Consider the following 23,162-nt stretch of genomic DNA (forward strand, 5'->3'; position numbering starts at 1 on the left):
GCATCACACACAAAGAATTAGTGAACTGCACTATATAGTTCGTCTCATCTATCAACTGAGTTACAGATATCAAGCTGCAGTTTAATTTAGGCACATATAACACGTTATTTATTTTCAGCCCTCCTTCGAGAGTTGTTGTCCCCTCCTTAGTTGCAACAACTTTTTGTCCATCTGAAAGTCCGACGGGACATCCTTGTACATTCTTCAATTCTTGAAGTAATTTCAAGTTTACTGTCATGTGGTTGGAAGCTCCTGTATCAATGATCCAAGTTTCTTTACCTGTCATTCTTTCATTGGCATTTGCCTTCTGATTATTCAAGATCTCTACCAATGTTTGCCATTGTTCCGTGCTCAATCCCATGAGACCTCCCTTGTCTACCTCTGTTGCTGTCTCAGGTGCTCTTTGAACAGCGACTTGAGCAGCATTTGCTCACACACCTCTGCCACGTCCAGAGTTGGTACCTCGTCCTTGTTGTTGCCCTTTCACGCAAGCAACTCCTTTCCCTTCATGACGTGGCCTATCACCCCACCAATCTGGATATCCAACAAGTTGGAAAGAACTCATGGTGTCATGGCCTGTCAGATTGCAATTTGAACATACTATTCCTTTGTCTTTTGTATTTTCTCGTCCTCTCATCCCTCCACCGGTTTGTACAGCCAAACCAACAATCTCTGTTCTTTCTTCCTTGGTTCTAACAATGGCCTTCACGCGCTCTTCTTGTATCAAGATGGAATACACTCTATTCAATGATGGTAATGGATCGGTTGCAAGAAGATTTGAGCGAACCGTTCCATACAACACGTCGTCTAATCCCATCAAGAATTGGTGTACCTTCTCTTCTTCCCTTCGTCTCTCTAACTGTGCCTTGATGTCACATTTGCACCCTTCACATGTGCATGTTGGTATTTGTTGGTACTTTCCCAACTCATCCCACACCGTCTTGAGCTTTCCATAGTAGTTTACCATGGCCATCCCTTTTTGTTTGCATTCAGCCAGTTCTGATTTCAATTGTTGGACCCTTGGCCCATTCACAACTGAAAAACGTTCTTTAATGTCGTCCCACAATTCCTTTGCATTCTCCCTATAAGAAATGGTAGAACGCAAAGAGGTTTCAATGGTGTTTAGAATCCAAGACACCACCATAGATTGCACGGTCCACCAATCCTCAATTTCTGGTGAGTCTTCATTTGGTTGTTGTATTGTGTCGTCAAGAAACCCCCATTTACGTCGTGCACGTAACGAGGTTCTCACAGCTTTTGCCCATTCTTCATAATTTTCACCCCGAAGTTGAACTTGGGTGATTACGCTCCCTGGATTGTCGTTCGAATTCAGATCATACAGTGATGGCTTCTTCCTTACCATCCCATGTATTTCTACAGATTTCTCTTTCTCAGAACCTGGTTGCTCTGATGCCATAAAAAATTATGAAAGAATTTTTGTGTCTTATTCACATGGCAGGAAGGTTCATATATACACGATACATGGTTCTATTTTGGTATCAGGTTTCCTAAACTTATGCCTGCAAATCTCTAAGATTGTGCCTATCATATTTCCCTGGACAACATGAATAAAATCCCCAAACATAAGCCTAATAATAATTATGCATTTAATACAAAAGATTGCTGCAACAGATATTTTATTTCCTATTAAAGACCATGGTAAAGATGGGTTCTGAAAAAATGGTGCCAGTCGTTTTCGGTGCTGTGGGTTTTGAAAAATGCAGAGAACCAACTGTACAGGATAATGGGAAACTTACCTTAAGGCGTCTACTGCACTGATCAACTTCTTGTTTTTCTTCTTTTACTCCTCTGCTCTATCTCTGTGTGAAGTAACTAACTATATATGAATGATGTTGGAAACAATGGAAGACTCAGATAGTCAAGAGCACTACACCGCACAAAATTCAATCTCCTTTCCATTTCATTTTATTTCCAAATCCATGGAAGATAAAAGAATAAAAATTAAAAAGAAAAGTAAAAATGAAATAAGATAAAACAAAATAAAATATAATATAATGAAGCAAAATAAAATTAAATAAAGTAATGGTATTTTTAGAACAGTTATATTTTTGCCACAATTTTATAATTTTATAATGGATTTTTAGAACGGTTAAAAATTAACTGTGCTATTAATTGATTAAATTTTTGTAGTGTAAGTAGTGGAACATAGTTCCCTTCCCCTAGGAAGATGAATTTCTGGCCTTTCTTTCTTAACCAATGCTGACTAGACTTCCGCTTGTTATTCCACTCATTTGGAAAATTGTTGTAACTAGACATAACACAGAACACTTGAAGGAGTGGCAAAATATCTATTAAAGGAAATTTCAATTAAGCTAAGGTTTTATTGTTAGCCTAAAAGACATATATTATACTTTTACCAACATTCATCTATGCTTTTAGGCCATCTAATTGGAGGCTTATACCCATCTGGGGGAGGAACTAAGCATTCTTTGCTCTCAGATTTTGGAGGGCATTGGCGTTCCAACAACATTTAAGCATACATAATCAATGACAAAAATTTCTTCTACAAGTCCTATGACATGAAAGAATGGACTACAATCAGTAACATTACCCTTGGATATGTGCATGGAGTGTAATCTTGTAAGTCAATACTGCATTCTGGAAAACTAATGTTTTTAACTTGCAGAGGACTTAATCAAAACTTCAGACATTGGATAAATAAAATTCAAAAGGTGAAGATAATAGAAACAAGGTTAAATTACTCTTTTAGTCACTATATTTGTCATGAAATTTCAGTTTGGTCCTTAAGTTTTTCGTTGTCTCAATTTAGTTCTCATTTTCTTAAAAATGACTCAATTTGATCTTTACTGTTAACTTTGACCAAACAGTGTTAAAATCAACGCCACGTGTCAATTTCTGGTTTTTTTTTAATTTTTTTGAATTTTTTTTTGAATTTTTTGAATTTTTTTACACATGTCACTTCACAGTTGTGCCACGTGTCACACTTTGACACATGGCACAACTATGAAGTGATACGTGTAAAAAATTCAAAAAATTCAAAAAACAAATCGAAAAAATTCAAAAAAATCAAAAATTGACACGTGGCATTGACTTTAACACTGTCTGGTCAAACTAACGGTGAGGACCAAATTGAGTCATTTTTAAGAAAATGAGGACCAAATTGAGACAATAAAAACTTTAGGACCAAAGTGAAATTTTATGACAAATAAAGAGACCAAAAGAGTAATTTAACCTAGAAACAATAATAGAATTCAGATGGAACTTTTTGAAGCACAGTCAAACACTTACCAAATTAATGTTATAGGTTTAGCACTAGGGTAAAATTAAATATAAACATCAAGCATTCATGCATGTGAACAGAAAAGCATAGAGGATGAATCTAATTAGCCAGGTCACTACAAAAATATTAACTATATAAATTTCATTGCCTTAAGGGAAAGAAACATAGGTCCTATACGATAATCATGAAAGAATTCTAGCACGACAACAAACTATAGCTGGCTTGCTGCAGAATGTATGACAAACCTATTTTATTTTTGTGAAAATGGCAATGTAGCAGGAATTTACACAAAAATGTTGGACCTATTTTGTTTCCCATCCACCCATTTCAGAATACAAGTTTCCAACCAATCACAAACTATGGTTCTTCAGGAATTCTTGCTCACCCATGGCCCTCAAGAGTTTGTTCAAGAATTTCAATGTGATGTAGAAATTATTGAAGAACTAAGAGGGTTTACTCATATTGATGAAAAAGGGTAGATGTTAGGTTTTCGCTACAGTCATACTAAAAAGAATCCGAATCAGTAAACCTTAAATCCAAATCCGTTTACTTGTGGTGAATAACAGTTTAATATGGATCAGAATTTGTTTAATTTACAACAGGAGTTTTTTGTTTCTGAAGTATATATAGAAGTTAGAATTTGAAAAGATGAGGAAAATGCAAACAAGGGTGAAAACTAAAGACAAAAGTTGCAGAAGTGTCATAATGTTAGGTAGAAAAATGTCAACAAGTTTGAAGTAAATAAAACAAAAAAAGGGTCTGAAAATATTTCAATGTTTAAGTATGATATCACCGTGTAACAGTTCAAAATAAATTTAACCACCATTCTTCAAGTATTTCTTCCATATCTTACTAGGTTTTGTTATGGATCCATCCAATAACCTGGTGTGTCCAAAAGATTGAAAAATACCAAGGTTTCAGTGTTAAACCTGGTTATTGGAAGAAAATTTGTGATAGAAGCAAGTTTAAGTGTTCTTGAGTTTTTTTTTTTTTTTTCACTGTGATTGGCCAATTTAAGTTCGAATTTCATTTTCTGAAGTTTTAATTGATTGATGTTGATTAGATGAATGCTTCTGAACGTGTTAGCACTTTTAATTATCGAATTCAACTCAAAATTACAAAATACAGTTTTTCTCGTTAAATACCTTTTTTTCACTAGCTTGGGTTTTGGAATTGTGATTTTCGTTTATATTCAATCATTTAGTTTCGTTTCAGTTCCTGCATTCAGTTGATGTTAATATAAAGTCTTTTGCATCATCAAATCATCCCTTAATCCATTCCATTAATTCAGGCCCTGCACATTCACATGCATATTTTCACTGTCAAAGCATAAATTATGTGATTTTCTTATTCACTTGTGATTTTCCATTCTTCTAGTTTCTATTCAATTTAATATGCATATTATAATTAGTTAGGTGATTAAAGCATGTTTTATGCATCTACCTTGTAAAAATCACATGTTAGGTTCATTTAGGCATTTCATTGAACACCTAGTGGAAGCTAGGTTTTGATCAGCATTTCATCAAACAGATTGTAATTTGTTCGTTCTAGTGGGTTTTAGTTGATTTTAGATTTCATATTTCGTGCTTTAATTACTTTTTTGTACATGTTAAACATCCATATAAAGTAAATTCATTTAGTTTTAGTAAATTTAGGATTAGTTTATAGGCATAGTCATGCATTGCATATTAGCATATTATTTTAGTTAGTTAAATTTTCCCCACCACAAGTTGTTTACAGGCATTTGCATCTCTATATTTTAGGGGAAAAATTGGTTTTGAATGAACTTAATGTTGCTAATTCTAGTTCATCAAATCGCGCAGTTGTCGGGGAAATGACAATTTTAGATGATGTGTGTAAACTAATTTGTCTTGTATATAGTAATTTTAGAATCAGTCTTAGCTCTATTACTGTTTTGGTTTTGATTTTATTGTTACTTTCTTAGTTGCATGTTTTTTAGCCATGGATTATGTTTACTGTTTTGGAAATTACTCTTCTAGCTGCAGAGGTAAAACTGATTTCAGAACCTCCAAAGCGTATCAGGAAAAGCTTAATAAAGCTAAAAATCATGTTTTAGTGCTGCATTATTTTGAGATGGAGTTTGATGCTGATGCGTGTGATCCTAGGTCTGATTTTGATGCTTTTGAGCATGTGCATGTTGAATCTTTAGAGAATACCATTGTTTCACCATGTACCATTGAGCATTTGCATATTCCCGTAGCAAATAGCATGATTGATGTCTGCTCAGATTTTGATGAAATTTTTAAGGAGAAATTGGATTCTGATTTTAAAAATAACAGCCTTGTATTGTTTGATGGTTCAAAAGTTGATATGGCTGATTTTGAAGGCATAGATGACGAAAATGCTTGGACAGACATAGAATTAGAAATTGAATTTGCTGAACTATTAGATGCTTTAGAGCTAAATAGGGATGAAATTATAGGCGGTACATGCATTGATGATAGATGTGTCATTTGTAAAGAGATAGATACTGTCATAGATTCTACTTATAACTCTTTTGATGGTGTTAATGTAGTAGTCACTGATTTTTCTAATTGCTTTGTTGATCCTTTTTTTTTTCGATAACTTCACTGATTTTGAGGATCCAACAACCATTATTGTTGATTTTGATTATCCACCTATCTTTGATGAGGATTTCACTGATTCTACTGTGTTTGCTGATTTGGATTTTAGAATTGGTGCTGCTAATCTTGTTCCTGCAGTGTTTTCTGAGTTTCCAGGTGTGAATTTTGCAATTATTGAAGCTGAAATTCCTGCACTTACATTGGATAAGATGGTGCAGCAGCCGCAGCAGAATACCACGGAAAAGCACATCAAAACTGGTTTGGACAGATTCCAGCAGAATGATTTGCAGAATCAGATTGGTGCACACATGAAGTTACCGGACAAATTGGCTGAGTACTGAAAAGCTGAAAGAGTTGTTTCCATTTGTTTGTTTGTAAATATGGTAGTAGTAGGAACTTAGTATCTTCTCTAGTTAATATAAATAGTATCTATAATATAGAAAATAAGATGGTAGAAAATAGATTATACTTCATAAAACTAAAGAAAATTAATTTTGATTTGTGGCTACTTGGAATTAGGTCAATCTGTTGTAGTCTTAGAAGTAGGTTAGTTTTCTTTTTCTTTACATTAGTTTAGGAAGTATTTAGGTGTAAGACCCACTTTAATTTTGTCCTAAAATTTAAGGGTCTCTCTTAGTCAGTTGGGCATAAGGCTGGCCCATAGGACATTCCAAAACCCCTAAACCAACCTAACCCTCTCATGTTCTGTCCACTTTGCAAAATCAGCCACCTTACTCCTCTTCTCTTTTCCCTTCAAACAGTGCTCTGCTAGGGTTCGAAGCTCATTCAGATTCAAGTCAGCTCAACCTCATTCTCTGCTCCACGTAAGTTTTTCTTTCACTCATGCTCTTTCTTCTCCAGCTTGTTTTCGTAGTTCCTGATAGGTTTCACCGTAGTAATCCCGTTTTCATTTTGTGCCACTGTTCTCAGCTCTTGAGTATGCTCCTGGAGCTGTTGGGTTCTTTGCCGTAGGTGCCTATAGCATCTGTCCAGGTGAGGGAAGCTAGGATTTTTCATGCTTTTATAAATAATGTGTCTGTTTTGGTTCTGTTGGGTGCTCTTGATGATTTGATGTGCTTTTGATGGTGTGAAAATAATTTGTGTACTGTTTCTGGATGGATTTTTGGCTTTGCATGCGTGAGAGCAGTTGAGATCTGCTATGCTCGCCTAAGCAAGTTGTTTCTCGCCCAAACGGGAAGCTCTCACCTAAGCGAGGAGCTCTCACCTAAGTGAGAATGGCAGTAACTCGCCCCCCCCCTTTGGTTTCGAGTGCTCGCCTGAGCGAAGGCCTCTCGCTTGAGCGAGATGGGCTAGCATGAGCGAGAACTCGAAGTACTCTTTGTTTTCAATCTCGCTTAAGCGAGAGACCCCTGTCGCCTGAGTGAGAGCTCCTTAGCTCGAGCGAGATTGACAGTAGAGTTGTTTAAATGCTTGTATGCTCCCATGATTGATTTGTTTACCCTTTTAAAGCATGAAATATGATGCCAACGTTTTATACAACGTGCTTGAGTTTTCTTAATTTTTTGTTGTTTGGGATTTCGTGTTTTTACATGTTAAAATCAGTGAAAACCTGTCAGTTTAGCTTAAGCGAGAGATTTTAGCTTAAGCGAGATCAGTCTAGCTTAAGCGAGAATTTCTAGCTTAAGCGAGACCAGTCTAGATTAAGCGAGATCAGTCTAGCTTACGCGAAAATTGCTGCATAATTTTAATTTCTTACTTTAACTTGAACTTGTGGATTGATTCAATTACTTTTAAAAGCATGAATTGGGCGAATGGGTATGAGTAGAATGGTTTATGGCTTGTGATTGATAAGTTTAACATGACCTTGGCATGTGATTTGTATGGGATGGTTGGTTATCAAAGTGGCATGGTTTTGGCATGATAAATGATTCAATATTGATTGTTGGAAGCATGATGATTGGGTTTGTTAGGATGTAATTCCACGATAGTTTCGTGGTGGTGCCTCATTTGGTAAGGACGTAACTCCATGAGCCTCTAGGTGAGACTTTATGGTGGTGCCTCAGTTGGTCGGGACGTAATTCCATGATTCCTGTTAGTGAGAGTTCATGGTGGTGCCCCATCTATATAATTTAGTAAGGATTCAAGGTAAGGTTGCATCCTGACACTCTAAAGGTGAGAGTAGCAGGAGCCCTGAAATTCATTAAGGGCTAAGCTTGTGTGTGGGGATGAAACATTGTAACATTTAGCTCGGGGGAGAGCAGCTCGGTAGAGCAGGGAAGTCCACCACAAGTGCAAGCATCCGCTGAATCCGGCTAATGATATGTATCCGGATGAGTCGTGTCTGAGTCTTAGTGTATTGTTTGAAGAGTCATAACATGTTTGGTTGACATATATTCCTTGGACTGTGAAATAGCATGTAACTGTATGACAAACTGTTTTCTACTCTAGCTTACCCTTTCTGCTTGGTGTATGGTCTGTGCGTGTAGTGTTCTCTTTTTGTGATGATCATCAATTTATTAATGTGAGCAGATGTGAGAACCCCCCGTGGTCAACAGGATAATGGAGACTCCGCTGCTTAGCTTTGGGTTGGATTCTGCCATCCAAGTTTCTTCTAGGGTTGTAGCCCATGTACTTGTCTGTCCCTTGGGCAATTATTTTGAATACTGTAGACTCTTATACTCCAGACCTTTGTTTCCGATATTATACTGTATGACATTTCTTTTAATTAACGTTATTAATTAAATGGGATGTTACATTAGGTCCCTTCCTCTTTTTACTGTTTTTTGTTATTTGGTTGCCACATTGAGGGCAATGCGCAGTTTTGGTGTGAAGTGTGGGGGGAGGTTTGAATTTCTTTGAATTTTTTTCAGTTTTCTTAGCTAGCAGCACTACTAATAATTTTTCTGTTTTAGCTGCTTTGAATTGCAGGTGCAGTGCTGGTTCTAGGCATAAGTGACTCTGTTTTAAAAATTTAGTTGTTGCTTATATTTGAGTAGTTAGTTAAATACAGTTTTTTTTAGTCACAATTTATGCTTTATTTTAACTTCTGTTTTGTTGCAGTAGTACCTAGGTGCATAGTCAACTTTCGAATTCCTTGATTTCTGGAGTAATTAGTAGTTGTAATAGTATGCTAGATGAATTGAAACTTGGTTGCATAGTTATTTTGCTGACTTGGTAGTTTTAGTATTAGAATTAGAATGAGTTGCATATTCTTAAGTCTAGTGGTTTCAATTCTAGGTTTGAATAGGCACATTTTAGATATGATCTCAATTTCAGTATGAGTTAAAGGTATTAATTATGCTAGAGGAAAATATACAAATTTTTAATGTGGGAACCATACCCATATTTTTTCCTGAGAATCTTAGCAGGAACTACAGATACCCAAGACAATAAAAGATCAATTTAAGAACAACATTTATGGATAACAACATGATACTTAGTTAATTACGTACGGCTGTTGTTGCTGCACTTTGTATGCAATATGAAGCTGATCTCAGACTTAACATGAACATTATAGTCAAAGCTGTTCAACCTTTGCTGGCTACTGAAACTGGACCTGCTAGTGAAACAAAAAACGATTCGCAATACAAAGTATTTTAGGATCATAGAAGTCTTCTTTAAACTGAATCTGTCTTTCATTGAGGTGTTTATATTATATTTTAGGTTAAAATACTCCATTCATCCATGTTTTTGTTGAAAAATCTCAAATAGGTCTTAAGATTTTTTTTAGTCTCAATTAGGTCCATATTTTTGAAAATGTGTAACAATTAGGCCCATTCCGTTAGTATGATGTTAACGGTGTTAAGGACATGCCACGTGTCAGCTCCTCATTTTTTTGAATTTTGAATTTTGAATTTTGAATTTCTTTTAAAAAATTTTTAATTTTTTTTTTAATTTTTTTAATTTTTTTTTTGAAAATTATTCATGACACGTGTCACATCAATATTGTGCCACGTGTCAAGTCAGTAAGGTGACACGTGTCAAGTCATTGTTTGAATCTCAATTTGGTCCATATATTTGTTATTTTAATTATATTTTAGTCCATTTTTTTTAATTTTCAATTTCATCTTCTCCAAATTGAGATCAAATTTAACTTTTATATAAATTTTATAATGATATTTTTATTAAACAATTTTAATAATATTAAGTTTATTTTATATTTTGTTTTAAAATTTTAAAATATTTATTTTAACTTGTTACAAAATTGTTTTAAATAATTTATATATAAATGTTATAGTTGGTTTAAAAATAACAATTTTATAAATTTAAATATAAAATTTTAAAAAAATTTTGTAAAAGGTTAAAATAAATATATTTAAAATTTTTTTAAAACATGGACTGAAATGTAATAAAAATAACAAATATATGGACCAAATTGAGATTCAAACAATAATTTGACACGTGTCACCTTACTGACGTGACACGTGGCACAATATTGACGTGACACGTGGCATGAATAATTTTAAAAAAAAAATTAAAATTTTTAAAAAAAATTAAAAAAATTAAAAAAAAATCAAAAAAATGTGGAGCTGACACGTGCCATATCCTTAACACCCTTAACATCATACTAACGGAATGGGCCTAATTGTTACACATTTTCAAAAATATGGACCTAATTGAGACTAAAAAAAATCTTAGGATCTATTTGAGATTTTTCAACAAAAACATGGATGAAGGGAATATTTTAACCTATATTTTATATATATATATATATATATATATATATATATATATATATATATATATATATATATATATATATATATATATATATATATATATATATATATATATATATATATATATATATATATATATATATATATATATATATATATGAAGTGCATGTTTATGTTAACATAGTTTGCTATGTATTATGTATATTTAAAGTATTTTTTTTAATAAAACTTAATTTTTATTATGACTTTTTTTAATAAAAGTTAATGTTTGATTTATTATGGTTAATAGTGTGAAATTACGTTATTTTTCTTCACAGGGTTGTACGGTGAAGACAATATCCTTCTTTGTCCCAAATTTTCATTAGGGATTTTCATCCCCGGACAAATACTTTTCTGTAACATACCATGCCTTGGTAGTTGGATTTGAAATGAGGACTGTGTTATAATATTAGCAGCCAACAGGGTCAAGTAGCAGCACTGCAATTTACAAGCACAAAATGAGTTTTTTGCTTGAACAGAACTTAGATACAATAGCTTGAGAGCTTTTAGTACTGTGGTCTCCTCCTTCATCATGTGTACAATTACTATTGAGTCATGACAGGTGATGATTAGGTAACGAATAATGAAATTCTTAGTCATTTATATAACAAAAACGACTTCACTTTCCATTAACTGGAATAAAGAATTTGCATTATACAAATGTTGACAATAGAGCACACAATTCATGTCAGAATCATATATTAAACTCAATTATGAGCATAATAATACAATGTGGAAGAAATTTTAGCAACACAGAAAGTCACAGAAATAATTCAAGTCTATATTTCAGAAGATCGTTGATGGGATTACAATTTGCACACTAATGGGCAGTATGATGTATGAGCTGAGCAAGCACTATCTTAAACAAACAGCAGCATAAGAACCACAAAAAATCAAGCCAACAATAAACAATGCCCTGATTCAAAATACTATGGTATATGGCCTACATAGATCATTGACACTAATTTCTTACAAAAAGTTTACCCGACCAATGAATTACAAATTGAACTCATTTATCACTGATTAATATAGAATGAGAAGAAAATATTACACAAAAAAATTTACACTCTGCATTGTAGCCATAAAAGGTAACAAAGATTGGTTGCTTCAGAATAAGGGGGGAGAATCAAGGCTACCTGTTGATAATCAAATTAATTACTTCGATCACAGATTGCTGTGAAGGTCATGGTAGCAAAAGAGGTCATGGTTTCTGAAGAAGATGACTCATCTTGCTTCCCTTCAGCCAACAAAAATTTACCATTCTCTTCAGACTTGCCCTTTTGTTTCCATGCACTTTTGGCTTCCACAAATTCAAATATCATGCCTGGTTTTGTCACATTCTCCTCATTCACATCTTTTTCACCTAAAAGCATTTCAAGCACAATGGACATAGAGGGTCGGAGCTGAGGTGAATCCTGCGTGCAAAGGAGAGCAATCTTACAAAACCTGATTGCCTCCTCAACATCGAAGTCTCCGTCTAGAAAAGCATCCACCATTTTTTCTGTCTCTCCAGCGTCATACAAATCCCAAGCCTGTAAGACACATTAACTTTTGAGTTTCCATAAAGTTTCAAGGAAATATGATTTCAATCCTTGACACAAACAAATTAATCCCAGATTAAGTATGCCTTAGTACTACAAAGTTTACATTACTAGAGCTCATTTTGTTACGATAGCTACATTGCGCCGATTGAAAATGTCTTATTGCAAGCATAGTAAGAAGTTCTTAACAAACAGTCATACTCATCATGTATACTTGCTTTATTAATAACAATGAAAATGAACACTTAAACTATATAATCTATGGAGACAGAATCAACCATGTTACTTGAACAAATATAACTTGTTTCTCATAGAGTACAACAGCTCTTGGCCAAAACCAAGCGATTCCACCCATAAGCCCGTCTTCTTAGTTGAAACTTTAATGTCAACATTGTAACCTTGTTTCTTAATGTGTATGAAATAGTTAACGAGTTAAAAGGACTACCATAAAAATAAAGAAAATGAAATTTACGTCGGGATGAACACATGGTCTAGTATGGCTTCTTCTATTTACATTTATCTTTAATTATCCACAATTTTTTTAAAGGTTGATACCAGAGTTGAACATGTTAAGTTCCAGAAATTCAAGACGGGAAATGCATGTGGCTGCCTCACCACATCTTAAACTGACATAGGGAAGAAGAAAATGAAGTGCCATCAAAAATAAAATTCTATGTATGAATGCCAATCTCTTCGAATATTTCTTTCACACTGCATACAATTTGAATCCTCAACTACATCTAATTGCTTTTAGTCCTTATCAATATTTTCATAAGGGAAGGTCGTTACTGCTTACTTACTCTTGTGAGAAGATACTGTTCTTCAACAGGTAAACGTCTATTTGTGTTAGGTCTTCCACTAACAATTTCTAATAATAGAACTCCAAAGCTATAAACATCTGATTTTCTTGTCACTTGATTTCGGATTGCATATTCAGGTGCAAGATAACCACTACAAAACCAAACCAAGAGAACGAGTAAGAACAAAGTGGGGAAGAAAATGCTAATAAACCTGAAAATTCCAAAAATCTGAAATTTCACAATAGGAGCTAATTGAAGATAAAATGATGGGCTTACACTGTTCCAGCAACACGTGTACTGATATGAGTTAGGTTTGGTGGAATAAGCTTTGCAAGCCCAAAATCTGAAATTTTTGGCTCAAGATCTTTGTCAAGTAGGACATTGCTTGCTTTTATGTCTCTGTGGATAATGTGGGGTTGGACCTCTTCATGAAGGAATGCAAGGCCCCTGGCAACACCTACACAAATGTTCCTTCTTGTAGACCAACTGAATTGGATGTTACTGTGGCCTGCACCTACAAACTCAAGAGGATTAGTTCACAATTAAGATAGCTCTTTTAACAATTCACACTCATACTACATGACATCAACTCAATTACCAATAAGTGTTTGTGCTAGGCTGTTATTCTCAAGATAGCCATAGACCAAAATCCTATGGTTGTCTTCCACACAGCATCCATGCAACTTAACTAGATTCTCATGTTCTATACTAGATATCACCTTTATTTCTGTCAAAAACTCTCGGACCCCTTGTCTTGATTCAGCTGATAAAACCTTTATAGCTACTGGAGAACCATTTCTCAGCTTTCCCTAACCAAGGAGAAATTTATCAATAACATTTTTATTATTTAAACTCATGATAAACTTCAACATAAGTACTTATAGAAGAAGAAAACAAGAAAAAAATGTATTGAGTTTCTCCATAGCTATAAAAGTTAAAGTTAGGTGCATAAGTTTTTTAGCTTATGGAAGAAACTCAATTCATTTTACCTTCTTAGTTTCGTTTCTACAAGAGCTTATTAAGAATTTAGCCAATCAGAGTCTTAGTGGGTATAAGAAATCTTCATAAATTCTAGACTGATACCATACTGCTGCAATCACCTTATAGACTTCTCCAAAACCTCCCTGTCCTATCTTGTTTGCAGGACTAAAACTTTCGGTGGCACTTCGCAATTCCCTGTAAGTGTAGATCTTGACATTCTGAATTTCTGAAATATCTGTTGCAGGGTATACATTATACTTGATCAAAACAGGGAACATTTTGATCATACCAATGTTTCATATATATCAGATTGTAAAAACAAAGAATACAAAAAATAGGGCTCGTGCTTTCTGAGTATGTAAGCATGTCATCCTAGACAACTGTAACCGTCTCACTGACCCAAACCCGTTTCAAAAACGAAGACTCAACTAATACAAAAACGAGGGTGACCGTAAAACTGGATTATTATGTTTTTGTGGTTTATGGAAACACCAACAAGGACCAAGTCTTGGAATAGTTCAATTATTGAATAAATAATTTAACAAAACAGAAGCTCATCCATGGAAGACCACATAATATATTAAAGTATACCTAAATCAACTCCGGTCAATCGAGTGGCTGAGGAAGATCCTTTCTTTCTGAAAAGATTAAAGAAACAAGTCATCAGAGTAACCCTCCTGCTCCAATTGATCAAAACTAGCTCTGCAAAAGTGAAAGAGATAATTGAGATTGAAATCTCCCAAAATCTCGCCACCGCCTCAAAGGGATACTCGGAAAACAAAATCTGGTTAAACTTTATCAGCCGTTGCAAGGAACTTCTGCTACTGCTAATAGGCAATTAAAGAAATACCATTTGCATACAAACACTCCTATCAAAAAATGATGCTCAATTGAATATTAGTTATTCTAATGAACACGAAAAATCAAAATCCTAAGTCAATTTTTTTGTTTTTTTATTCTTTCTTCATGAAAAGTCAACTTGACTTGTTTCTTTGCGTAACCAAGTAAAATAACATTCCATTGCTGCCAATCTTCAATTGTGCAACAAAAACTCGAAAATGATAGAAGGGTATATCCTACATAACTTGAACAATTAAATATATGAAACGACAACACACTACGATCTTAGCAACTGTAAGAACCAAATCTGGTTTTTCCTTGTACATTTCTGCATAAAATGAAATTGAACTATAACCACAGATAAACTTACATGAAGAAAGAAGAAAACCAATATTCTGAAACCAAGTCTTTGAAAATGTGAATTATAAGAGAGAGAACATGTTTTGTACAGCTATGAAATTATCTTTAAAGCTTAGAAGCATGAAAGCATTTAGTTGCAAAAGGAGAATAATACCTGGTAAACTTAGACTCTGTCATGAGGGTCTATATACAAAATTTTTAATTTAGTTTTACAAAATTCTTAATTTAGTTTTACAAAATTTACTTTTATGACAAAAATATATTATTATATAAAAGATTTTATCATTTATGTAATCCTTTTTTTAAACTAATGTAATTCCTTTACTAATTTTTAACTTTTAGATAAATTTTTTTAATTTAAACTTAATAATTTTTTAAATTAAAATAATTATTTATAATTTTTTTATAAAATCAATAAAAATTGTTTACAATAAAATTATAAAATTTATTTATAACTATTTTTATATTATAATAATAATAATTTTATTATTTATTATTATCCTAGAAAAAAGACTAAACATATATATTCATATATGTGTTTGCAGTATTACTAATCACTACCTATTTTTCTAACCTTTAAGTATTACTAAGCAATTTTATATTTCATTAGAATAATATTATTATAAGAATGGAAATCAAATTAATGTATTTATTTATTTATTTATTTATTTTAATTTGTTTAATTGACCCATTATTAAACTAACTGATAGGATGTTAGATTAGTTTACATAAAATTTTATACTTAAACCTTAAGTTCAATAAACTATTTGCTGTATTTAAACTATTTTTTATTTTAATTATTAAATTACAAATTCTCATTCAACATGAGGGTTTATAAACTTAAAAATTGTTTACTTTAATTACAGAATATGCTTCCAAAGTATACGTTCATCATAAGATTATTTAACTGCAAATATTTTATTCTTCTAAAATTTAACATTTATGTTTATTTGAAAATAATTTTTTGTTTTGTTTTAGGGCATAAAAAACAGAAAAGTGCGTTAGAATTTTAAAAATATTTCCTAAGTTTTACGTATTATTATGATTATAATTGTCGTTATAATTTGGAGTGGTGATATTTTGATACGGTGGAGAAAAAAATACTTATTTAATAATTTAAATTATTAATATTTTAATTATTTTTTAAATATTTTAACCTAAAATATTAACATATATTATTATATTACTTAAATATGTTATTAAATCACGAGTTTTCTTAAAGTGTGAATCTTTCATTTATTTTCCAATAATTTATGTAAGTTATGGTTTTAATAATAAAAAGCAAAAGTTAGTTTGAGAATGAGTAAGGTTTTAGGAGAAGTTATGGCCACCAACCAATTGTCCCGCATGCTACTTTTCTTCTTCATTCCTTTAACCTTCTCAAGGTTTAAGACTTTGTTTTGACGTATAACTTGGATAATATAACCTAAATTTTTCTATAACTATTTTATGAAAGGAAAATTATTTAAAATAAAATAAAATCAATTTTGTTATGATTTAAAATTAATTAATGTAAATCTTAAAATAACAATTTAAATAAGCAATATTATAGAGTTTTTATAATTATTAACGGAAACAGAGGTGTTGTTATATATGTGTCTAACGGTTTTTAAATATTTGTATTATAACATAAGTTGATGATACATAGTTATCGTTACAAACCCAATTATTTGGTAAATAATGCATAGAATCTTCTTTATTTTTTCCTATTTGGAGTTTTTGTTACTTTGTCACTATCATGATATTTTGTTAGGTTTAAATACTTTTTTCGTCTTCATTTTCGTAGTGTTTGTTGTGGATGGTCTTCATTTTCACATAATATTTAAAATGGTCCTCATTTTTACCGAATGTTTAAAATGATCCTCATTTTCGCAATTCGTGTTTTATTTGGTCCTTTTCTGTGACGCCGTTTAAATCAGTAACGGAGTACATGTAACACACCTCAATGCAACGTAACATAAACAGTGTCACTTGTACAGTACTCCGTTACTGATTTACACGACGTCACAGAAAAGGACTAAATAAAACACGAATTGCGAAAATTAGAACCATTTTAAACATTCTGTATAAATGAAGAACATTTTAAACATTATGTGAAAATGAGGATCATCCGTAACAAACACTACGAAAATGAGGACGAAAAAGGTATTTAAGCCATTTTGTTATCATAAACCTTGTTTTTATGTTTTAATTGTTTATTTTTACATAACGATCCTCAAAAGGCTTATTACTGAACTTAGACGGTGGATTTGCAAATCTTTTCAAGAAAAAAAAATGAGCTTTCTCGATATTGGATAAATTGGTGTGTTGATATTTTAGGATTTTCGTATTGCGTGTTACATTTTATGTGAGACTCGGGAGAAAAGAGGAAAAAGAATTTAATGTTTCTTATAATTACGTTTTTACCAAACAAAATCTTTATATTTTTATATATTTCTTTTCATTATCAAGACACAACAACATTCATTATCAATTCATACTATAACAATGGTGTTTATATACATCAAACTATATACTATTTATTTAGCATTTCATATCATCTTTCAATGTCTCATATGTAAATCATAATATTAAATTTTTATTTGTAGTATTTTAAAACTCAACAAATTATTTTGTGTTCTAAACAGAATTAAGAACACTCCTTAAAAGGGATATTGTGATTTTTATTTATTACACCTACTTAAAACTATTTGCTACGTATTATTTTCGTTATTTGCGTATATATTAAAAAAAAAGACTTAAATAATACTATGGTCTCTATTTTTGTTTAGTTTTTTCAATGTGGTTCTAATTTTTTTTTTAACTAAGTTCTAATTTTCGTTAATTTTGTTCAATTAAATCCTTTTAGGTGTTGTTGTTTAAATAGTTAACGACATGTGAGCTATCACGTGTCAATTCATAATTTTATTTTTTTTTTGCTATTTTTATAATTTTTTATTTAAAAAATAAATTGTCCACATTTCAATTCAAAATCATGTCATGTGGTAGTGATAGTGTCACATGTCATGTCTTAACAACACGCACACACCCTCACACATGCACGCACACACTCACACATGCACCCACACACACTATTAATTTACAAATATTAATAACTTATGTAAGAACACAAATATTTAAAAAATACGGACATACAGGTGCAACAACACTTATGTTTCTGCTAGTGTACTATAGTATATTTAATCGAACATAATATGATGTCATGTGGTATTAGTATGAATTGTTAAAACTATTATCTTAATTATCAACTAATCCTTTCGAGTTTATAGGTGCAAGCCATAGTAACGTCCAATTCAGTACATTTGTGTAGGTGTTGCTAGGGGCCTTGTGTTTCTTCATGAAAGGTTTAGCCCCACAATACCTATAGAGACATAAAAGCAAGCAATGTACTACTTGACAAAAATCTCCCGTAAAAATTTTCAAAATTTGGGCTTGCAAAGCTTATTCTACGAAACTTAACCCATATTAATACACGTGTTGTTGGAATGGTGTAAGCTCGTCATTTTGTCTTCAATTTGCTCATATTGTGAAATTTCAGATTCTTATAAATTTCAGGTTTATTAGCATTATTTTCCATATTTTGTTTTGATTTGTTCTTATTATTTGGTACTGTTGTGGTTATCTAGCACTTGTATATGCAATCCAAAATCAAGTGACTAAAAAATCATATGTTTATAGCTTTGGAGTTCTATTATTAGAAATTGTTGGTGGGAGGTTTAACACAAATAGACATTTACCTGTTTAAGAACATTATCTTTTCACAATGGTAAGAAGTAAGGACATTCCTTTATGAAAATGTTGATAACGCATGTACTCAAAGACACACACATGAATACACACGCATGCACGTACGCGCGCGCACACACACACAATCACCCATGCACGCATGGATGAACCCATATACACATCAAGCCATACGCATCCACATGCACCTACACCCATCCCCTCACTATCAATTTACAAATATTAATAATTTGTTATAATACAAATATTTAAAAAATTTGGACACATAGATGGTTATGTAGAAAGTTAGATGTTTATAACTTTGGAGTTCTATTATTAGAAATTGTTAGTTGGAGGACAAACACAAATAGACATTTACCTATTGAAGAACAATATATTCTCACAAAGGTAATCAATAACAACCTTCCTTTATGAAAATATTGATAGTGTGCACTCTCACACAGACACGCATACACACACACACACGTAACCACACACGAATGAACGTACCTACATCCCATACACCCACAAACACACGCATACACCCGCACCCACACTCAGTTAGTTCAATCAAACTAACTACAAGGTGATGAACTAAGTCAAAACAAAAATGGGGTTATCTTTGAACCAACTTTTGAATGTACAATATAATTCAACAAAAACTCCTCCATTGTCTAGCAAAACATTGTCTATGCATTTTATTTTAACAGTAAGTGATGGGAACAAAGAATCTTCTTATATGACATTACCACGTGTTCTTTTAAAATGGTCTTTGTTAATTGCTTCCCAAAAATATTTGTATAGTATGAGATAATATGGTTCCAACTAATCACCACGTGAGAGTTGGTCACACTTTTCAACTTGTAGAAAGAATTAATAATGTGAAGGTGGAGATTGGTTGAAACGGCTTGGAAAAATGCTTGAAAATTGAAACATGTCTTTACCTTTTTTATTTGTTGATGTTTTCCTAGTTCTAAGGATTCAATTAAAAAGTTTTAGGTGTTTTGTTATTCATGTTTGTATTTCTTGCATATTTCTCTAACTTTGTTGTTAGAGGGAAGTTATTATTTAAGTTTTATAAACTGTAAAGTTTCTGGTTCTTAAATAAAATAATTTTTTCCCTTTTAATGTATATTCTTGTATTTTTTTTTAAGAAAAAACTACTTTTCTTTTCAATGGAAACAGTCTAACATTTGTTATCGTGATTATTTTTTATGACACTTTTAGAATGGATTCTAGGACAAGTTGTTCCAAGTAGCTTTGGAGTTTCATTATTAGAAATTGTTAGTGGAAGGCCTAACACAAATAGACGTTTCTCCGTCGAATAATAGTATCTTTTCACAAGGGCTAAGCAGTAACGACCTTCCTTCATGAAAATATTGATAATACATCCACACACCCCTCCCCCTCCACATACACGCGCACACACACGCACTCACGCGCCCACACATGCACTCGCATAGACATCCACCTACATATGCATGCACGCATTCGTATGCACTCACACTATTAATTTACAAATATTAATAACACATGTTATAATACGAATATTAAAAAATGCAGATACACAATTGCGACGACACATATGTTTCCGCTAGCGTGTTATAATATATTTAATCAAACATAATATGATGATAGTATAATTATGCTTAATATTTTTTAAATCATAGAATATCTATGGTAAATTAATTAAAGTAAGAAAGAAAAAATGGATTTAATTATCATTTTTTAAGAGAGATATGGATCATATGTAAATCACAATATTAAATTTTTATTTGTAGTTTTCTAAACTCAACCAATTATGGACCATGTATTCTAAATTGAATTAAAGAGACTCCTTAAAAGGTCAATTATGATTTTTATTTATTACATCTATTTAAACCCAATTGCTACATATTATTTTTGTTATTTGCATATATATTAAAAAAAATTCTTCTTTCAAATGGTAGGCAAGTTGAAACACATCTTGAACATAAATCATTATGTGATCTCATAATTTAAAAAAACTTTGATGATTTAAATTTTTAATACTTTGAGTTAATACTTCTTTTAACAACACACATACACACACATGCACGCACCAACACACACACACACACACCCACACCCTTATACACATACGCACACACCCACACATCCATGGATGCACGTAGCACTCACACATACATTCACCCATACACGCACATGCACACACCCACACCTACACTATCAATTACAAATATTAATAACTTATGTTATAGTACAAATATTTAAAAAATACAGACACATAGGTGCGACGATCCCTATGTTTCTACTAGTGTGCTATAGTATATTTAATCGAACATATTATGACAAAAGTATAATTATGAACTATTCTTTATTATTATAATCGAACATAATATGATGTCATGTGGTATGAGTATGAATTGTTAAAACAATTATCTTTATTATGAACTAATCCTTTTGAGTTTACATGTGCAAGCCATAGTAACATCTAAGTCAACTAACCCACAAGAAGGAAAATTTGTGTAGGATTTGTAGGGGCCTTGGGTTCTTCATGAAGAGGTTTGGCCCGAGATTATCCATAGAGACATAAAAGCATGCAATGTATTACTTGAAAAGATCTCCAACCAACAAATTTTGATTTTGGGCTTACAAAGCTTGTTGCACCAAACTTGGCTCATATATGTACATTGTAACATCCCTAGGGAATATTACTTAAAAATAAATAATAAAAGAAAATAATTATATTAGTAGTCGTCTCGATAAAAAATTCCAACGCGGGAATATTTAATTTCATGAAAACGCGCGCCAAAACTTATATCATAATTAGTCAATGGTTACAAGTTCCCATTATTCGTGTGCATAATAAAAACTTAAAATAATACATGTAGGAGAAAATCCTAGCTCTAATCCCAGGCTAGCCCTCACTCCGCCATCTGAACATCCTCAGCACCACCTGTATCAACATCTGCTCCCGTGTAACGAATTACACGATCATCGCCACACACAAACAGAAATGGTGAGCTGAGAAAATAAAATAACAAGCATATAAAACACAAGATAAATCATATACCCATTTTATTCATTATATATAATTCTTGGCCAAGACCTTAACCCCAAGACTTATCAGTCTTCAAATCATACAATTGGTTAGCCTTGGACTCGGGAATCTGATGCTCACACGAACCTGCCCGCTCGTGGTCCTGCCTCTACGAATCTCCCCGCTCGTAGTCCTACTCTACGAACCTCCCCGCTCGTAGTCCTACTCTACGGACCTGCCCGCCCGTAGTCCAACACATGTGATCCACCAGCCCCCGTACCTCCCTGCACGTGGCATCTCTCAACGTGAGCACGGAACATACGAACCTACCTCGCTCGTATCCCCACGTGAGAGTAACTGGATATGAACCTCCCCGTTCATACCATCACATGTCAAACACCATCCATGAACCTACCCGCTCATGGCACAGCATCTCCCGATCCAAGCAAAGCATCATTGTCAGTTAAAACAACACACCAGAAAAGCAAAGAACAACAGTATTTCTGCCTGGCCCGGCCCACACGCCGCCAGGCAAAATAGTTCCAGACCGCCTGGCGGTATTCACTCACCGCCAGGCGCCAGCGTCCTCCCAGACCCACTGTTTCCTCGTCACCGCCTGGCGGAGCTCGACGTGCCGCCAGGCGCACCTCAGTATAGCGCACTCTCCTGTTAAATCCATCGCCTGGCGGGTATCAGTGTACCGCCAGGCACCATACCAGAACAATACTTTTCTGGTTTATGACACCCTGTTAATCCAATCTACCATTTAACTCACTCACAAAGTTCACAGGAGAACCCCAATATCAAGCCCTCGCATAGGTGAATTTACAACTAATCATATGTAACCAAATACATGTGCTTTTACCCCTATCAATCCACTCACTTAAGTCCTCTTTAATTTAACAAGATCTTAGACATAAAATAACCACTTCATCCATCCTAGGAAACTGCTAGCATTACAATTACCTTTCATCACACCCCTAAATATACCGCATGCTCTTGTCAACTCCCCAGTCCCTTACTTCTCTCATACCCAAATCATATGCTCCTTCCCTCTTTTTTTCTTCTTCCATCTTCCCTTCATCCTTGACTAACATTCCAATACCTAACATTTCCTAATCCCCACCCTTGCTCATATTTTCCCCTATTCGATCATCAACCTACCCTACATTTCCTTTATACTTCTCTCATGTTTTATTTTCCACCCAACACACTCCAGATTTCTCACACCACTCTGATAGGACACTGTCGCCTGGCGGCCAATCATCCACCGCCAGGCGGTGCATCAGATCATGGGTATCATACCCATATTTCTGCACACGCGCTCAACACCAAAATTCCAGAATCTGATTTCCGCTTTTGCTTCTAA

The 23,162-nt window shown here is 33.2% G+C and overlaps 2 protein-coding genes and 1 long non-coding RNA gene across 6 annotated transcripts; 1 reads left to right on the top strand and 2 right to left on the bottom strand.

Moving 5' to 3' along the window:
- Positions 1 to 430: 430 nt before the first annotated feature.
- LOC146881019 (uncharacterized) lies at positions 431 to 1,535 on the bottom strand. The gene has a single exon (XM_085669211.1). The coding sequence runs from the start codon at positions 1,415 to 1,417 to the stop codon at positions 431 to 433; it is 987 nt and encodes a 328-aa protein (XP_085525337.1). The 5' UTR covers positions 1,418 to 1,535.
- A 2,358-nt stretch (positions 1,536 to 3,893) lies between these two features.
- Positions 3,894 to 8,951, top strand: LOC146881020 (uncharacterized). Of its 2 annotated transcripts, XR_014986098.1 has the most exons (4): positions 3,894 to 6,181; positions 6,609 to 6,671; positions 6,778 to 6,840; positions 8,338 to 8,949. It is a non-coding gene; the product is annotated as an uncharacterized LOC146881020 (long non-coding RNA). The 2 variants fall into 2 exon arrangements; XR_014986097.1 differs by having other exon boundaries at positions 3,898 to 6,671; positions 8,338 to 8,951.
- A 2,335-nt stretch (positions 8,952 to 11,286) lies between these two features.
- LOC114168266 (cold-responsive protein kinase 1-like) lies at positions 11,287 to 15,198 on the bottom strand. 3 transcript variants are annotated; one of them, XM_028053016.2, is made up of 7 exons: positions 15,059 to 15,198; positions 14,440 to 14,550; positions 13,968 to 14,083; positions 13,466 to 13,676; positions 13,144 to 13,381; positions 12,868 to 13,018; positions 11,287 to 12,058 (listed from the first exon to the last, which is right to left on the bottom strand). In XM_028053016.2, the coding sequence occupies exons 2-7, from the start codon at positions 14,510 to 14,512 to the stop codon at positions 11,678 to 11,680; spliced, it is 1,170 nt and encodes a 389-aa protein (XP_027908817.1). In that variant the 5' UTR covers positions 14,513 to 14,550; positions 15,059 to 15,198; the 3' UTR covers positions 11,287 to 11,677. The 3 variants fall into 3 exon arrangements, with proteins under 3 accessions (XP_027908817.1, XP_085524556.1, XP_085524555.1); XM_085668430.1 differs by lacking the exon at positions 15,059 to 15,198 and having other exon boundaries at positions 13,144 to 13,375; positions 14,440 to 14,986; XM_085668429.1 differs by lacking the exon at positions 15,059 to 15,198 and having other exon boundaries at positions 14,440 to 14,975.
- Positions 15,199 to 23,162: the final 7,964 nt, after the last annotated feature.

The sequence above is a fragment of the Vigna unguiculata genome, chromosome 11, assembly GCF_037176805.1.
Source record: "Vigna unguiculata cultivar grain cowpea cultivar isolate G323 ecotype 2 chromosome 11, ASM3717680v1, whole genome shotgun sequence".
NCBI classification, from domain to species: domain Eukaryota; kingdom Viridiplantae; phylum Streptophyta; class Magnoliopsida; order Fabales; family Fabaceae; genus Vigna; species Vigna unguiculata.

What these genes read in the sequence shown, in the direction of transcription:
- LOC146881019 (XM_085669211.1), bottom strand. Translation starts at nt 1,417, where the DNA reads ATGGCATCAGAGCAACCAGGTTCTGAGAAAGAGAAATCTGTAGAAATA.
- LOC114168266 (XM_028053016.2), bottom strand. Translation starts at nt 14,512, where the DNA reads ATGACTTGTTTCTTTAATCTTTTCAGAAAGAAAGGATCTTCCTCAGCC. An exon ending in GTTTTGGAGAAGTCTATAAG is followed by an intron (nt 13,677 to 13,967) that starts GTGATTGCAGCA and finishes CTCCTTGGTTAG; the next exon opens with GGAAAGCTGAGAAATGGTTC. An exon ending in AACAGTATCTTCTCACAAGA is followed by an intron (nt 12,059 to 12,867) that starts GTAAGTAAGCAG and finishes TGTGTCTTACAG; the next exon opens with GCTTGGGATTTGTATGACGC.